This window comes from Salvelinus fontinalis, chromosome 8 (genome assembly GCF_029448725.1).
Source record: "Salvelinus fontinalis isolate EN_2023a chromosome 8, ASM2944872v1, whole genome shotgun sequence".
Taxonomy (NCBI): Eukaryota; Metazoa; Chordata; class Actinopteri; order Salmoniformes; family Salmonidae; genus Salvelinus; species Salvelinus fontinalis.
The window spans coordinates 3,207,423-3,225,035 of NC_074672.1; the positions used below are offsets into that span (position 1 = coordinate 3,207,423).

Here is a 17,613-nt window from a genome sequence, read left to right on the forward strand (position 1 = left end):
TCCTGGAGAGCTACCCTCCTGTAGGTTTTCGCTCCAACCCCAGTTGTAACTCACCTGATTCAGCTTATCAACCAGCTAATTATTAGAATCAGGTGTGCTATATTAGGGTGGAGTGAAAACCTCCAGGACTGTAGCTCTCTTGCAACAAGGTTGGTGAGCCCTTGTCTAGGAATACTCCACGTGATTACTGGAAAATCGATTTTGCCATCGGCTTTTCTTCGTAAAACTGTGAAAGTAGCTGACCTTGTTGTATATGTCTTTAGGGTAAATTATATTACTGTTATATTGCAAATAATAGTGTATACTGTATAAGTGTGCAGGCAACCTTACATTATTTCTAACCCTCATACCACTCACATGGTTAACACTCTATATTGACTTACCCAGAGAGGCAGACTGACTCCCAGGTCCTCCAATCCTCCCTTTCTCCTTCTTTCCAAACAGGCGACCAATGGAGGACTTGAGGCTCTTCCTCTTGCCCGCTTTGTGGAGAGAGTCCTGACTACTGGTGGTTGCACCATCAGCAGACAGACTGTCAAATTAACCTCAGAACATCACTAGTGACACATGAGGGTCACGGATCTAGTTGGTAATCTATTCTATATATATTCTATTGGCAAGCTATTTTCTATATATTATTTTTTCTTTATTTCAACGGGAAGTCAATTATATTACCTAGCTTCCTAACGAACACCACACAATGTAGACTAAAGTCATTTCTGTACCTGCGGAATTCGCGGTGATCATCCAGCCCCGCCCCTGGGTGTGTGTGAGTCATTCTGTCTAATCGCAGAGCGCGAGGAACTGGAGGGGTGGAGTCAATCAGGGCTAGCGCCCGGCAGTCGTCGCTCTCTTTGCTGTTCTGTATTGACAGAGAATCAGTTCAATTGAGTCACTGTAGACCACTCTAATACATTTTAATTGCCGTAGGAAGATGTGTTCATTCAAGTAACTGTGCTAGTTGAATTAATTTGGAACCCCACAGACAGTTCCACCCATTTAAATCACAATAGAAAACTATATTTATTTGTTGTACTGTAAACAATTCCGCTTGTTTAAGTCACAGCACACTTGAGACTGGCAGCAACAATAATACCAGATTGGCATAATTGTTTTTCTCGCGCAGCCACATGAGAATATATTTAGAAGACCAAACACACAAATAAACACAATCAAACACAGTGTAGACATAAAGAAGAAGCTCCTTTACCCAGCGGGTAAAACTATTGAAATGATGCTACAACTAGGTTATAACCAGTTCTGATTGTAAGCTGACATGATGTCATTTCAACTAGCCTTACCCGTTGGGGAGCAACAACCAAGAAGTGCACATTGAAATGCTAGATGTGTCCAAACACAGACAGCCACCAGCAGTACGGTACTGTACCTGTCTGTCTGACTCTCGGGCAGGGGAATGTGACAGTCTGGGGGTGGAATGTCCAGAGCTAGGGGGAGACGGGGAGGCCAAGGTGGAGGAAGTGAGGGAGGGGGTCATGTAGCCCCTCCCCACACTCTCCCTGCCCCCGCCCAGTGAGGAGGGGGGGAGGAGAGGGTTGGAGTCCAAGGCCACGCTGCTCACCCGGCTCTCGATCTCCTCCGCCCTCAGCTGAGTGCTCTCCTTCTCCTCCTGGATGAGCCTGAGAGGAGAGTGGCAACGAGAGGAGAAAGGGGAGGAAAGGAAGAGTGATGCGACAGAAAGGGGCAAGTGGAGGAAATGAGAAAAGAGGAGAAGAAAGAGAAGGGAGAAAAATAGGAAAATTACTCCTGAGGAGAGCCGCAAAGAGATGTTTGCGGTATCACTATTTTATGATATGCATGTGCAATAAACCTCTGGCTTGAGTAAAGCAACGGAGTGTGAGTTTTTCCATCTGTATCGGTGTTATTATTCACTCCTGGTTTGGACAAAGCAGAGTAGAAAAGCAAAGAGCGGTCGATTTTTAGTTAATGTTGGGGTTTTGCCCTCTGGATCACCCATCGAATGGGACAGAGGATATAGTAAGAGTGTAGTTTTTTGATGTATTTCTGAGGCAATTTTAGGTCCGTTAGGAATTCAGTCAAACACACCATTCCTGTTTGCGTTGTACCAGAAGACTTACTTGATCTCCTTGTTGATGGCCTCCAGTTGCTCCTGCAGCATGATGGCGAGGGTCTGCACGTCCGTCTGTCCGCTGGGCGAGAGCAGCTCCGAGCCAAACAGGGTCTCCCTGTCCTCTTCGTCATCCGAGCAGCCCCCCTCAGCTCCCCCCTCAAACCTGGAACCCAGCATGGTGCCACTGTCCCACTCTCCATACTGCAGAGAGACAGAGGAGAGAAAAAGAAAAGAAGAGAAATGACTTGTAATGCTGTTAGCTACACTGTTAAATATTTCTTGTAAACTGAACAGTAAGACAGGGTTTAACAAACAAAGCTTGAAGATGAGTTGGTTATTTGAAAACCACTGTGAAACGTTTCACCTAAATTGGCACAGGACTCTCACTAACGGGTGCAACAAATATAGCCACTTCAAGGCATGCCTTAAAATATGTTAATGAGTCAGAAACAACAATACTATGCACCCACTAGTGTTCAAAAGGTTTTTGGAGCTCCAAAAATAAAGTATGATACTGTATTCTGAATTATAGTAAATTACTGGCAGAAAATAGTCAGTGCTGCAGAGGAAAATATTTGTAGAAATTCTTCTAATTGTAACGCTCGTCTTCCTCCTCTTCTGAGGGAGAGTAGTAGGAAGGATCAGAGGACCAATGTGCAGCGTGGTAAGTTTCCATACTTTAATAAAGCAAATAGAAACACTGAACAAAAACAACAAAGTGAACGAACGAAAACGTAACAGTCCCGTATAGTGAACACAAACACAGGAACAATCACCCACAACCCACAATAACAAACAGGCTACCTAAATATGGCTCCCAATCAGAGACAACGACTGACACCTGCCTCTGATTGAGAAACATATCAGGCCAAACACATAGAAACAGACAAACTAGACATACAACATAGAATGTCCACTCACATCACACCCTGACCAAACAAAACATAGAAACAAACAACGCAAACTATGGTCAGGGCGTGACACTAATACAGTATATTACTGTATTCTGTGGGGGTACTGCGTTCCCATAATTAATTCTGTAAAACCCATTTATGGTATTTTACTGTGCATTCAACAGTGTTTTACTGTTGAAATTAGATAAATGTCTTACAGTGTACTTGTATCCTTGCATGTCACATCAAGACTCAAACTAAATGGCCCCAATGTGTAGGAGTGACAGGTCACTCAGTCAATCATAAATCATAAATCATTAAAACACAAAATTAGGTGCCACCCAGAGAGCTAGACTGGTCCAAGACTGTGCATTGTGGGACAGGAGTTGAAACCCTTACAGATGCAGCAAAGCTGTTGAAATGTTGGTATTTATTCAATTGCATCGGAACCACATACAGTGCCTTCGGAAAGTATTCAGACCCCTTGACTTTTCCACATTTTATTAAATGAAAGCCTTATTCTGAAATGTATTAAAAAGTTTTAAAAAGTTGCAAAAATGTTATTTTGAAACATTTTTGCAACTTTTTAAAATATGAAATATATAATTTACACAAGTATTCAGACCCTTTATTCAGTACTTTGTTGAATCACCTTTGGCAGCGATTATAGCATTGAGTCTTCTTGGGTATGACGCTACAAGCTTTGTACACCTGTATTTGGGGAGTTTCTTCCATTCTTCTCTGCAAATCCTCTCAAGCTTTGTCACAGCTGCTGCACAGCTATTTTCAGGTCTCTCCAGAGATGTTAGATCGGGTTCAAGTCCGGGCTCTGGCTTGGGCCACTCAAGGCATTCAGAGACTTGTCCAAAAGCCACTCCTGCATTGTATTGGCTGTGTGCTTAGGGTCGTTGTCCTGTTGGAAGGTGAACCGTCACCCCAGTCTGAGGCCCTGAGCACTTTGGAGCAGGTTTTCATGAAAGATCTCTCTGTACTTTGCTCCGTTCATCTTTGCCTCGATGCTTACTAGTCTCCCAGTCCCTGAAAAACATCCCTACAGCATGTTGCTGTCACCACCATGCTTCACCGTAGGGATGGTGCCATGTCTCTTCCAGACGTGACGCTTGGCATTCAGGCCAAAGAGTTCAATCTTGGTTTCATCAGACCAGAGAATCTTGTTTCTCATGGGCTGAGAGTCCTTTAGGTGCCTTTTGGCAAACTCCAAGTGGGCTGTCATGTGCCTTTTACTGAAAAGTGGCTTCTGTCTGGCCACTCTACCATAAAGGCCTGATTGGTGGAGTGCTGCAGAGATGGTTGTCCTTCTGGAAGGTTCTCCCATCTCCACAGAGGAACTATGGAGCTCTGTCACCATTGCGTTCTGGGTCACCTCCCTGACCAAGGCCCTTCTCCCCCGATTGCTCAGTTTGGCCTGGCGGCCAGCTCTAGGAAGAGTCTTGGTGGTTGCAAACGTCTTCTATTTAAGAATGATGGAGGCCACTGTGTTCTTGTGTACCTTCAATGCTGCAGAAATGTTTTGGTACCCCTCCCCAGATCTGTGCCTCAACACAATCTAGTCTCGGAGATCTACGGACAATTCCTTCGACCTCATGGCTTGGTTTTTGCTCTGACATGCACTGTCAACTGTGGAACCTTATGTCCAATCAATTGAGTTTAACACAGGTGGACTCCAACCAAGTTGTAGAAACATCTCAAGGATGATCAACGGAAACAGGATGCACCTGAGCTCAATTTTGAGTCTCATAGCAAAGGGTCTAAATACTTATGTAAATAAGGTGTTTCTGTTTTTTTATTTTGCAAAAATATAAATAAAACTGTTTTCACTTTGTTATTATGGGTATTGTGTGTACATTGCTGAGAATTGTTATTTATTTAATCAATTTTAGAATAAGGCTGTAACGTAACAAAATGTGGAAAAGGTCAAGAGGTCTGAATACTTTACGAAGGCACTGTAAATGCGCAGCCTTTCTTTTCTAGGAGTTGGCTATAGCCAATACGTTACGGGACCAGGCTACCAGAGAGCTACAGTACTGTAGATAGTCCATGAGATCCTCACCTTGTTGCTTTCATCCCTAGGGGAAGCCCATCGGCCGCGGTGTGCCCTCCGGACCACCACGCCACAGGAGGAGCTGCCATAGCCGGCTGGGAGGGAGCCACCACCCTGGGGGTACCGGAGCTCTGAGGCACTCCCTGAAAGAGATCTTCAAAATAGATTGGAAGGAAGTGAGTTCACATTGCTCGCCCTACAGCATTGGTCACAAACAGTCGATCGCGATAGAATGGTCGATCTCCAAGGCATTTCTAGTTAACTTCTTACGGCTGAGATCGACTTGACAACAGCCAGTGAAAGTGCAGGGTGCCAAATTCAAACAACAGAAATCTCATAATTAAAATTCCTCAAACATACAAGCATTTTACACCATTTTAAAGACAAACTTGTTGGCTCTGTCGCAGCCGGCCGCGACCGGGAGGTCCATGGGGCGACGCACAATTGGCCTAGCGTCGTCCGGGTTAGGGAGGGTTTGGCCGGTAGGGATATCCTTGTCTCATCGCGCTCCAGCGACTCCTGTGGCGGGCCGGGCGCAGTGCGCGCTAACCAAGGGGGCCAGGTACACGGTGTTTCATCCGACACATTGGTGCGGCTGGCTTCCGGGTTGGAGGCGTGCTGTGTTAAGAAGCAGTGCGGCTTGGTTGGGTTGTGCTTCGGAGGACGCATGGCTTTCGACCTTCGTCTCTCCCGAGCCCGTACGGGAGTTGTAGCGATGAGACAAGATAGTAATTACTAGCGATTGGATACCACGAAAATTGGGGAGAAAAAGGGGGGATTTTTTAAAATATTTTTTTAATTAGTATTTTTGTGATGTCACAAAAAGCCCTTAATAATCCTGCCTCCATCCAGCCTCCTGAATCCAAGTGTTTGACATGGGCGAGGGGACCAGTAACTTTAAGATACAATTTTATCAATGTAGAAGCAACAGTTATTTTTTTCATACTTTGGTAGTCCTACTTTGATCTGGTTTCATCCAATTATCATCCAATTTCGTGAAAAACATGATTTTGCCTGTCCAGGACCTTTAACCATCAGTGACTTGTCACCAACCATTATTTTTGTTGGTTTTGAGGGTATTAGGGCAAAACATATTGATAATAGTGTAACGACCCTGGGTTTATAAGCGCGGAAATCGACTCTGCCGCTCGAGCATGCTTTTGCGGCACAGTCGATAGCGCGCCGGACCTCGGGCTAGGAGGTCGAGGGTTCGAGACCTGCTCCCTGCCTGTTTCATTACATTGGTGTCAGAAGTGGGATCGGACCTCGCATCCACGACAGTGCGTGTGCTTGGCCGGTGAGCGCGTTCCTGTAAGACGTAAAGTCGCAAGCTAGCGCGAGGACGCGCTCTTTGAAAGGAGGGAGTAGTGTAACGACCCTGGGTTTATAAGCGCGGAAATCGACTCTGCCGCTTGAGCATGCTTTTGCGGCACAGTCGATAGCGCGCCGGACCTCGGGCTAGGAGGTCGAGGGTTCGAGACCTGCTCCCTGCTGTTTCTTTACATTGGTGTCAGAAGTGATCGGACCTCGCATCCACGACAGAATGTAATGAAACAGGCAGGGAGCAGGTCTCGAACCCTCGACCTCCTAGCCCGAGGTCCGGCGCGCTATCGACTGTGCCGCAAAAGCATGCTCAAGCGGCAGAGTCGATTTCCGCGCTTATAAACCCAGGGTCGTTACAATATTTTTGCTCTAAACTCTTTGCTTTGGTCGTCTTAGCAAAATATAAAACAAACATTTAGAAAGTCTATCATTTAGGAGTGGTACAGTGTTCATAACATGATCCTCTGACAAGGGGTCTTCCCTCGAGAGAACAAATGTGTTTATTTTATGCTTTTATCAAATGTATTTATAAATACCCTTGCAGCTCAATTGTGGCTAACCTGGAATAGGAAGAGCCAGGCCTCCCCCTCAGTTGATCCACCTCCAGCTGAATCCTCTCCAGCTCGGCTATGAGCTGGTCCTGGGAGAGAGAGATGGGAGCAGAGTACAGGATAACATTATATTCCAGTAAAGAAAAGTGCCTACTTGTTTACATGCATCTATTTCCATACTAAAATAACAAAACAAAGAACACATATAAGAATCACTAAAGAACAGACAGAACTGACAAAACTACAAGATCACAGAAGTCTTTGTTTGTTGGCAAAACCAACATATTGTTATCAGTGCAGAGCAGTGTGACTGGTCTCCAGTTCTCGCGGCGATACAGACAAACCCTTGCGTTGATAGATTCAATTGCATATTGAGACTGGGGAGGGTAAACTATCCACACTAGTATCCCAAAAAGGGTTTGCAAAAGTCGGTGTATAGCCCTAAAAACAACCGATGAGTAAGACCCGAGTCCAAAGTTATAAATCAGTATAAAGTACTGCTGATGTCCTCATTCCATGTATCGACAGACGTAAAGTACAACAACGATGTACATATTGAAATTGGATCAACTGGATACAATAAGGGGAAGATATGTACCTTGTTTGCTAAAAGATCATCTTGGATTTTCTTCATGTTTGCTAACTCCTCTGACAGTGCATTCTAGAAGAGTAGAGGAGTGATTATGCCAAGTTTACTCATGTTTGCCATTGATTGTGTCGATAAAAAAAAGACTTATGATTATTGATGGCAATATTAGCTTAATTTAGCATATGGCTAACAATGCCTTATGGTACCTTCTCCTCTAGGGCAGCCATTCTCTCTTTGAGGTGAAGCTGCAGTCGCTCGTTGGACTCAGACAGTAGCTTGTCCACCGTATCCGAGAGGCGTTTGTTGTGTTCGTCATTCATTTTCTCTCTCTGCCTTGCCTGAAACAGATGGAATTACGTAGTGAGGTAGAGAAAGGTAGAGAAAAGAAAAAGCTGAAGAAACCGTGAGCTTTTGGGTAAGAATAAGAGTTCATACAGTTCATAAAGACAGGACTGGGTTTAAATTGATTGGCCAAAATGGAGGGTAAGGAACACATTGTAACACATGGCCACTTTAGCAGGTAAAGTATAGCAGGTATAATGCTTTGTAACTTGTTATAAGCATGTATGAGACTTTATAATAGACCACTGTAAACCCCAAGGCATTTTTCTATCAAATAATTATAGTAAGTTGAACTCAAAGTCAAGTTAAGTTATGATAACAAATTAACTTTTTTCCCAGCTCGTTCTACTGCAGGTGCATTTTCTAAAATCGTTTTTAATACCTGTGTTTTGCATGTACATTGAGCGATTGATTAATCTTATGCTACACTAAAAATAAATAACATACATTTTTCTAAACAAATCCAGTCATTTAGTTAGAATTTTTGCACCCTTGACTGAAATGTATGTTCCAGTTTAAAAGGCTTATGCAGTCTCCTCTCACTGTTCCTAACCCTGGCAGTCATTATGAATGCAGGTTGCTGGTGAATAACTGATATCAACGGATATCCTAACTCTGGCTGGATTCCAATAGGAATTGCACATCACTTTGCAAGCCATCATAATGTGACCTGCAGGTAGTGTTGTAGTGACGGGAAACTAACGTTTTCTGAAGGCTTCGGTGCTTTCACCAAATTGTGCCAAAAAGACGGTGCATTACTCAGAGCTTCATTATCTTTTCACAATGTACATAAGTGACATCTGCCGGTTAGCAATAAAAAGCAGCGTGTGATTATCAGATAGCCGTTTTTTTTAATCTAAGCGTCTTGATGCAATGGTAAGTCGCTGGCTATAATCGCCTATAATCAGTTGGAATAACAGTTACAACACTCTTCCTTGTTTTTCCTTCAAGTTTACTATCTTTCAAAAAACTGTATCTATGGCATTATTTAGGATTCTTAACACAGAAACACACTATACTAAATAGAAAAACGAGTATTTTAACAACGGTGCAGAAATTGTGGTTTCACATAAATCAAATCAAATTTGTATTGGTCACATTCACGTGTTTAGCAGATGTTATTGCCGGTGTAGCGAAAGGCTTGTGTAGCGAAATTCAACTTCATTTGGACCTCATACCTCTCACATCCCTGAGTGTTTCATAGTTCACTACTCTACCTGCTTAGCTACCGGTCAGGTGAAACATTTAGTACAAAATCCTAACTACACTGAACAAAAATATAAATGCAACAATTTCAAAGATTTTACTGAGTTATAGTTCATATAAGGAAATCAGTCAATTGAAATAAAGTCATTAGGCCCTAATCTATGGATTTCACATGACTGGGAATACAGATATGCATCTGTTGGTCACGATACATTACGATACGTATGTGGTCACCTGCTCGTCGAACATCTCATTCCAAAATCATGGGCATTAATATGGATTTGCTGCTCCCATTTGCTGCTACACCAGCCTCCACTCTTCTGTGAAGGGGCCTTGCTTCCATTCAGTCACAAGCATTAGTTAGATCGGGCACTGATGGGCAATTAGGCCTGGCTTGCATTTGGCGTTCCAATGCATCCCAAAGGTATTCGACATGGTGGAGGGCAGGGCTCTTTGCAGGCCAGTCAAGTTCTTCCACACCAATCTTAACAAACCATTTCTGTATGGACCTCACTTTTGTTTTGCTCGTTGAGAGAATGCCAAGAGTGTACAACGTTGTCATCAAGGCAAAGGGTGTCTACCATGAAGAATCTCAAATACAAAATATATTTTGATTTGGTAAACACTTTGTTGGTTACTACAGGATTCCATATGTGTTATTTCATCATTTTGATGTCTTCACAGTTATTCTACAATGTAGAAAATAGTAAAAAATTAAGAAAAACCCTGGAATGAGTAAGTGTGTACAAACGTTTGACTGGGACTGTACATGTATGTAGAGGGGCGGCAGGTAGCCTAGTGGTTAGAGCATTGGGCCAGTAACCGAAAGGTTGCTAGTTCTAAATCTCCAAGCTAAATCCCCACGGTAAAAATCTGTCATTCTGCTTCTGAACAAGGCAGTTAACCCACTGTTCCTAGGCCGTCATTGTAAATAAGAATTTGTTCTTAAAGCCTTGCCTAGTTAAATAAAAAAATAGAGGTAAAGTGACTATGCATGTATAATAAACAGAGAGTAGCAGCAGTGTAAAAAATGTGGGGTGGGGACAATGCAAATAGTCCAAGTTGCCATTTGATTAGCTGTTCAGAAGTCTTATGGCTTGGGGGTAGAAGCCGTTTAGAAGCCTTTTGGAAATAGACTTGGCGCTCTGGTACGGCTTGCTGTGCGTTATCAGAGAACAGTCTATGACTAGGATGGCTGGAGTCTTTGGCAAATTTTGGAGCCTTTCCCTGACACCGCCTGGTATAGATGCCGTACGCACTACCCGCTGTAGTGCCTTGTTAGTTGGAGGCCGAGCAGTTGCCATACCAGGCGGTGATGCAACCAGTCAGGATGCTCTCGATGGTGCAGCTGTAGAACGTTTTGAGGATCTGAGGACCAGGGCCAAATATTTTCAGTCTCCTGAGGGGGGAAGAGGCAATATCGTGCCCTCTTCACGACTGTCTTGCTGTGTTTGGACCATGATAGTTTTTTGGCGATGTGTTCACCAAGGAACTTGAAGCTCTCAACCTGCTCCACTACAGTTCAGTCGATGAGAATGGGGGCGTGCTTGGTCCTCCTTTGACTGTAGTCCACAATCATCTCCTTAGTATTGATCACGTTGAGGGAGAGGTTATCCTGGCACCACACTGCCAGGTCTCTGACCTTCTCCCTATCGTTGTCGGTGATCAGGCCTACCACTGTTGTGTCTTCGGCAAACTTAATGCTGGTGTTGGAGTCGTACTTGACCATGCAGTCATGGGTGAACAGGGACTACAGGAGGGGACTGAGCACACACTCCTGAGGGTCCCCTGTGTTGGGGATCCGGGTGGCAGATGTGTTGTTACCTACCCTTATCACCTGGGGGCGGCCCTTCAGGATGTCCAGGATCCAGTTGCAGAGGGAGGTGTTTAGTCCCAGGGTCCTTAGCTTAGTGATGAGCTTTGAGCGCACTATGGTGTTGAACGCTGAGCTGTAGTCAATGAAAAACATTCTCACGTGGGTGTTCCTTTTGTCCAGGTGGGAAAGGGGAGTGTGGAGTGCAATAGAGATTGCATCATCTGTGGACCTGTTGGGGATGGTATGCAAATTGGAGTGGGTCTAGGGTTTCTGGGATAATGGTGTTGATGTGAGCTATGACCAGCCTTTCAAAGCACTTCATGTCTACCGACGTGAGTGCTACGTGTCGGTAGTCATTTAGGCAGGTCACATTGGTGTTCTTGGGCAAAAGGACTATGGTGGTCTGCTTGAAACATGTTGGTATTACAGACTCGGTCAGGGAAAAGTTGAAAATGTCAGTGAAGACACTTGCCAGTTGGTAAGCGCATGTCCGGAGTGCAGCCTTGTGAATGTTGACCTGTTTAAAGGTCTTACTCACATCGGCTACAGAGAGCGTGATCACACAGTCGTCCAGAACAGCTGATCCTCTCATACATGCTTCCGTGTTGCTTGCCTCGAAGCGAGCATATAAGTAATTTAGATCGTCTGGTAGGCTCGTGTCACTGGTTAGCTCGCGGCTGTGCTTCCCTTTGTAGTCTTTAATAGTTTGCAAGCTCTGCCACTTCCGACAATCACCGGAGCCGGTATAGTACGATTCAATCTTAGTCCTGTATTGACGCTTTGCCTGTTTGATGGGTTGTCGGATGGCATAGAGGGATTTCTTGTAAGCGTCCAGGTTAGAGTCCCGCTCCTTGAAAGTAGTAGCTCTGCCCTTCAGCTCAGTGCGGATGTTGCCTGTAATCCATGGCTTCTGGTTGGGGTATGTACGTATGGTCACTATGGAGACAACGTTATCGATGCACTTATTGATGAAGTCAGTGACTGATGTGGTGTACTCGTCAGTGCCATCGGAAGAATCCCGGAACATATTCCAGTCTGAGCTAGCAAAACCCAAGTCATCTTGGGTTTTCTGACCACTTGGTGGTCAGAAAGTGGTCAGTGGTCACCTGACCACTTCCTTTTTGAGCGAGCCACTAGTACTTCCTGCTTTAGTTTTTGCTTGTTAGCAGGAATAAGGAGGATAGAGTTACGGTCAGATTTGCTAAATGGAGGGCGAGGGAGAGCTTTGTACGCGTCGCTGTGTGTGGAGTAAAGGTGGTCTAGAGTTTGTTTGTTTTTTTCCTCTGGTTGCACGTTTAACATGCTGGTAGAAATTAGGTAAACCAGATTTAAGTTCCCCTGCATTAAAGTCCCTGGCCACTAGGAGCACCGCCTCTGGATGAGCAGTTTCTTGTTTGCTTTTAGCCTTATAGAGCTCTTTGAGTGCCGTCTTAGTGCCAGTATCAGTTTGTAGTGGTAGAAAAGACAGCTACGAAAAATACAGATGAAAACTCTCTTGGGATACTCCACCTTAGGCGAGCGAAACCTTGAGACTTCCTTAATATTAGATTTTGTGCACCAGCTGTTATCGACACAGAGACACAGACCGCCACCCCATGTCTTACCGGGGGCAGCTGTTCTATCTTGCCGATGGACCGAAAACCCTGCCAGCTGTATGTTATCCATGTCGTTGTTCAGCCACAACTCGGTGAAACATAAGATATTACAGTTTTTAATGTCCTGTTGGTAGGATAGCCTTGATCTGAGCTCATCCATTTTGTTATTCAATGATTGCACGTTGGCTAATAGGACTGACGGTAGAGGGGGATTACTCACTCGCCGTTGGATCCTTACAAGGCCCCCCGACTTGTTGGAAAGGTTGCATCCTATGACGGTGCAACGTTGAATGTCACTGAGCTCTTCAGTACGGGCCATTCTACTGCCAATGTTTGTCTATGGAGATTGCATGGCTGTGTGCTCGATTTTATACACCTGTCAGAGACGGGTGTGGCTGAAATAGCCAAATCCACTAATTTGAAGGACTTTTGGCCATGTAGTGTAAAAAAAAATTTAAGTAGGGGCGCGGATCAGAAAACCAGTCAGTATCTGGTGTGACCACCATTTGCCTCATGCAGCTCGACACATCTTCTTCACATAGAGTTGATCAGGCTGTTGATTGTGGCCTGTGGAATGTTGTCCCACTCCTCTTCAATGGCTGTGCGAAGTAGCTGGATATTGGCAGGAACTGGAACCCGCTGTCGATCCAGAAAATCCCAAACATGCTCTGTCTGGTAAGTATTCAGGCCATGGCCATTTTTAGCTTCCATGAATTGTGTACAGATCCTTGCGACATGGGGCCGTGAATTATCATGCTGAAACATGAGGTGATGGCGGTGAATGAATGGCAGGATAATGGGCCTCGGGATTTAGTCATTTTTGAGAAATAAGATATTTTATTTTTTATTTAACCTTTATTTAACAAGGCAAGTCAGTTAAGAACAAATTATAATTTACAATGACGGCCTACCCCAGACAAACCCTAACCTGGACGACGCTGGGCCAATTGTGCGCCGCCCTATGGGACTCCCAATCACGTCCGGTTGTGATAATGCCTGGAATCGAACCAGGGTCTGTAGTAATGCCTCTAGCACTGAAATGCAGTGCCTTAGACCGCCACGTGGAAGTTTGGCAGGGTTTGGCAGCTGTAGGCTGTCATTGTAAATAATAATTTGTTCTTAACTGACTTGCCTAGTTAAATAAAGGTTAAATAATTTTTTTTTAAATGTCTGTCACTAACAATTGCAGTCATAAGTGGTAATTCTGCAATTCACTCGAAAAGGCAAGCTGATACCGTCCAACTCAAATCTGGTTCCCCCTATAGCATGTGTTAAACTCATTCCACGGAAAGTCGAGTGTCTGCGGGTTTTCCTTCCTCCCTTGTACTTGGTTGATGAATTAAGGTCACTAATTAGTAAGAAACATACCTCACCTGGTTGTCTAGGTCTTACCTGAAAGGAATAAACTCAAAATCAGCAGACACTAGGCCCTCCATGGAACGAGTTTGACAGCCCTGCCCTACACGGTCACATCCACTCTATCGATTTGAGTAATGACTCCAAAATCACTTTAAGTAACTGTACTCAGATATATTTAGTGTAACAGGTTTCCTAAAAATGTTTGAATAATGACAGCACATTGGGGTTTACAGTGTACAAACAAATACTGCATTTATTACCCTCTGCAACTCCTGATTCTTCTCTTCAAGTTGTGCCTCGATCTGTCGTAGTCGCTCCTCAAAGTTTCCATGGCGTTCCTCTGCCTAAATAGAAAAGATAGTGTCTGTATATGAGATCAAATATAAACTCAGACTAACACACGGACAAATAGTTGGGTTGCCAAAAGGGAGGACAACTCAGGTCATACAGACGGACGGACGGTAGAAAGTGGACAGACAGACACAACCAAGCAGTTTCACAGACAGTCATAAATATTCACATGAGTAAACAGAACAAACAGAGTGAACTTAGACATCCAGTACAGTACCTTGTTGAGGGCAGCCACTCTTTGGGCGAGCTGGGCCTCAATCTCGGGCAGTGTTTCGGCCCGCTGCAGGGTCTGCTGGAGTTTCTGCTTGGCGTCCTCCAGACGCTCCTGGAACTGCCTGTTCTTCTCCTCACTCTGACAGCACACAGGACGAGAAAGAGGGAAGAGAGCAGATGAAGTCAGGGATATTTTTATACAATCCAGGTCTGAGCCCGAGAGCCGGTTTTCTGGACTCAGATTAAGCCTAGTACCGGACTAACACACACTTTTAATGGAGATACTCCATTGAGAATGACTTAAATCTAGGTACAGGAAATTGGCTGTAAGAATCTGGCCCTAAGTATTAAAAGACAATGCTACTCTGGATATAACCTACTCCTTTTTACAGGGTTATTGTACATCTATGTAAGCCACCCTTGTAGTCGTTTGTTAACCATTACCTGTCTGTGCAGTGACTCCTTGCTGGCCAGTTCATTCTCCAGCTTGTCTTTGATGTCATGTAGAGAGGTTGCTTCCCTCTGAGCACTAAGGTACCTGCAAACAACATGGACACATGGTGATGTGATGGTAAGGAAGGTGGATAACACCAACGGTGAACGTTGGTCGGGCCGATGACCGGCAGCGAGTAATGTCAGTGTTAACGCTAACAAAGCTTATTTGGCACAATAGGAGTGTAAACGTTTTCGAAACAAAGTTGATGTGCATTTATGCTCCACTACATCCCTGACCATTAGTTATGCACGTCCGCTCTTCACTGTATGTACAGTATGCAGACACAAGCCAACTATTGCAGTGTGCTGTAACGATTGAAAAATACCCAGGCATTGAGATAAAGACGAAAGGTACATGTGTTGAGACACCTTGGTGACAGCTTTTCAGATAATGAGGGAAAAAACTGGTAGTTTGGCACCATTGTACTGGGTGTAGAAAAAGGGGAAATGAAAAATCACACAAGCCAGTATCATATCAAATAGAGTTACCTGCGTTCTAATGTAGTAATCCTCTCCTCCATATCCTCCCTCTGGCACAGAGCCTGAACGATGCAGAAATGTAGTGAAGCATGGTTAATCATCCAAATAAATATATGATTATACATTACACATTGTGAATATCACAAACTGTATAAAATGGTAACCTAAACATTTGACTGAGAAATGTGCACATTTATATGAATTGACTATTCATTATCACATTTGTTCAGTCATTTAATATGTGCACAGGCTTTTTTGTCACCTAGGGCTTGTCTTATAGGTACTCTTTCTGTCATATTCAATATTAATTGACATGCTTAATAATATTATAATATATTCTTAGGGAAAGCCCCCTTTTTTTCCAATTTTCGCCTAAATGACATACCCAAATCTAACTGCCTGTAGCTCAGGCCCTGAAGCAAGGATATGCATATTCTTGGTACCATTTTGAAAGTAAACACTTTGAAGTTTGTGGAAAATGTGAATTGAATGTAGGAGAATATAACACAGGAGCATGCATGACTCGACCTTCACCTCTAACGAGCCAATTGGGGAGTTGCAGCGATGAGCCAAGTATGCTTGTGGCCATACCACCCAGAACATGTCTGATCTTGGTAACTAAGCAGGATCTGGCCTGGTGAGTACTTGGATGGGAGACAGCCTTGGAATACCAGAGTGCTGTAAGCTCAATTTTAACTGACAAAAGATTATTATGCATCATTAACTACATGTTTGGACTTTTACATTTATATTTGGAACCATTATTTAACTAGGCAAGTCAGTTAAGAACAAATTCTTATTTACAATGACGGCCTAACCTAGCCAAACCCTAACCCGGACAATGCTGGGCCAATTGTGCACCGCCCTATTGGACTCCCAATCGTGGCCGATTGTGATACAGCTTGGAATTGAACCAGGGTCTGTAGTGACGCCTCTAGCACTGAGATGCAGTGCCTTAGACCGCTGCGCCACTCAGGAGCCACTCGGGAGCTAAATGATATATTGCCACTGATCCATGATGAATATAACTCATTAATGCATCTTTTCCCGTAATTCATACTAGGCATTCTTATGCTCTGTGCTTTGAGATATTTGCATTGGATGCACATAATGGGATAGAAAAGCAGCTTGAACAGAGAGGCTTTGGGAACTGATAGAATGTAAGGCATGGGGTGTGTAAAAATCGATTCTCCAGGCCTTACTTGAGCATCTAAAACTAGATAGAAAGTACTGTATGTAGAAATTATAATTGCCCTATATAATTTTTAAATAACCGTCCTTTTTTTTGTCACTCAAATTGATTTTGACAAACAAATAGGTCATAAAAAAAATCACTACAGCCCTCCGTTGAATTTCGTAATACCGATGTGGCCCTCGAACGAAAAAGGTTTCCCACCCCTGACCAAAGGCCTTGGTCAGGAACAGATTGGCCCGACTGACCTCCTTCACGTCCCTCTGGAGCTTCTTATTGGCCTCCTCCGACTTTGTCACCTCCCTCCTGGCGGCTGCAAGCTGTTCCTCTATTTCCCCAACCTGAAATGACATGAGGAAGAGCAATAAGATGATAAGGGACAATAAAGCACTATAACAGGATAGAGGGCCTTTATGTGTGAAGCCGTGAAGTACTGGTTTGGGTAGAGGCAGGTTTTTGGCAATTATATAGAAAAGAGTGTCATGTACAATGTCATGTACAATGATGTGGGTTTTGTCAAACAGATTAAATGTTGTAACTGTCCACAAGAGAGAAGAAGGGAACTGGTTTTAAGAATCTTCATACACCCCCCCTCCCCTCCCCCCACCTACTCTATGTTTCTTTACATTTCTTCTCTTTTCTCTCTCTTTCACTTGTTCTCTTTCACACTCTCTCACACAATAGTGTTGGGAATGGTTTGTAACAGTATAGGTTGCAATAAGCTCATATTATTCAACGGGTGGGTCTAATCCTGAATGCTGATTGGTTAAAAACGCATTCCAGCTGGTGTCTATTCCACAAGTTACCACCGGCTAAATCCATGACGTTAAAATGCATATTTACTCTGTTCCATCTGACTGTGCAATCCACTGTCTCATCAGCCCAGCCAGGCACTTTATAAACTTGATCTCCACTAGAAAAAACATCTAGACATGATCTCACATTTCTTTTAGACTAACATTTCGTTTTCAACAGCAGAGATTTGTATAAACCTTACGACATTTGCAACATTGTTTCAATATTAAAATATTCAACTGTCCCATAGTAATGAACGTGT

The 17,613-nt window shown here is 43.9% G+C and overlaps 1 protein-coding gene across 7 annotated transcripts in view; it reads right to left on the reverse strand.

Annotated features, from left to right (window-relative positions):
* LOC129860378 (liprin-alpha-3-like) overlaps positions 1–17,613 on the reverse strand; it is a 55,127-nt gene that overhangs the window by 21,861 nt on the left and 15,653 nt on the right. For 3 of the 7 annotated variants that reach the window (XM_055930737.1, XM_055930736.1, XM_055930742.1), the window contains 13 exons: positions 16,805–16,897; positions 15,374–15,426; positions 14,834–14,927; positions 14,394–14,528; positions 14,086–14,169; positions 7,714–7,845; positions 7,517–7,579; positions 6,928–7,007; positions 5,054–5,198; positions 2,097–2,290; positions 1,388–1,637; positions 726–862; positions 384–532 (listed from right to left, as the gene is read on the reverse strand). In XM_055930737.1, coding sequence (XP_055786712.1) covers positions 384–532; positions 726–862; positions 1,388–1,637; positions 2,097–2,290; positions 5,054–5,198; positions 6,928–7,007; positions 7,517–7,579; positions 7,714–7,845; positions 14,086–14,169; positions 14,394–14,528; positions 14,834–14,927; positions 15,374–15,426; positions 16,805–16,897 — 1,609 coding nt within the window. The remainder of the gene's footprint in view (positions 1–383; positions 533–725; positions 863–1,387; positions 1,638–2,096; positions 2,291–5,053; positions 5,199–6,927; positions 7,008–7,516; positions 7,580–7,713; positions 7,846–14,085; positions 14,170–14,393; positions 14,529–14,833; positions 14,928–15,373; positions 15,427–16,804; positions 16,898–17,613) is intronic. The other 4 variants (XM_055930739.1, XM_055930743.1, XM_055930741.1 and 1 more) reach the window with 3 other exon arrangements.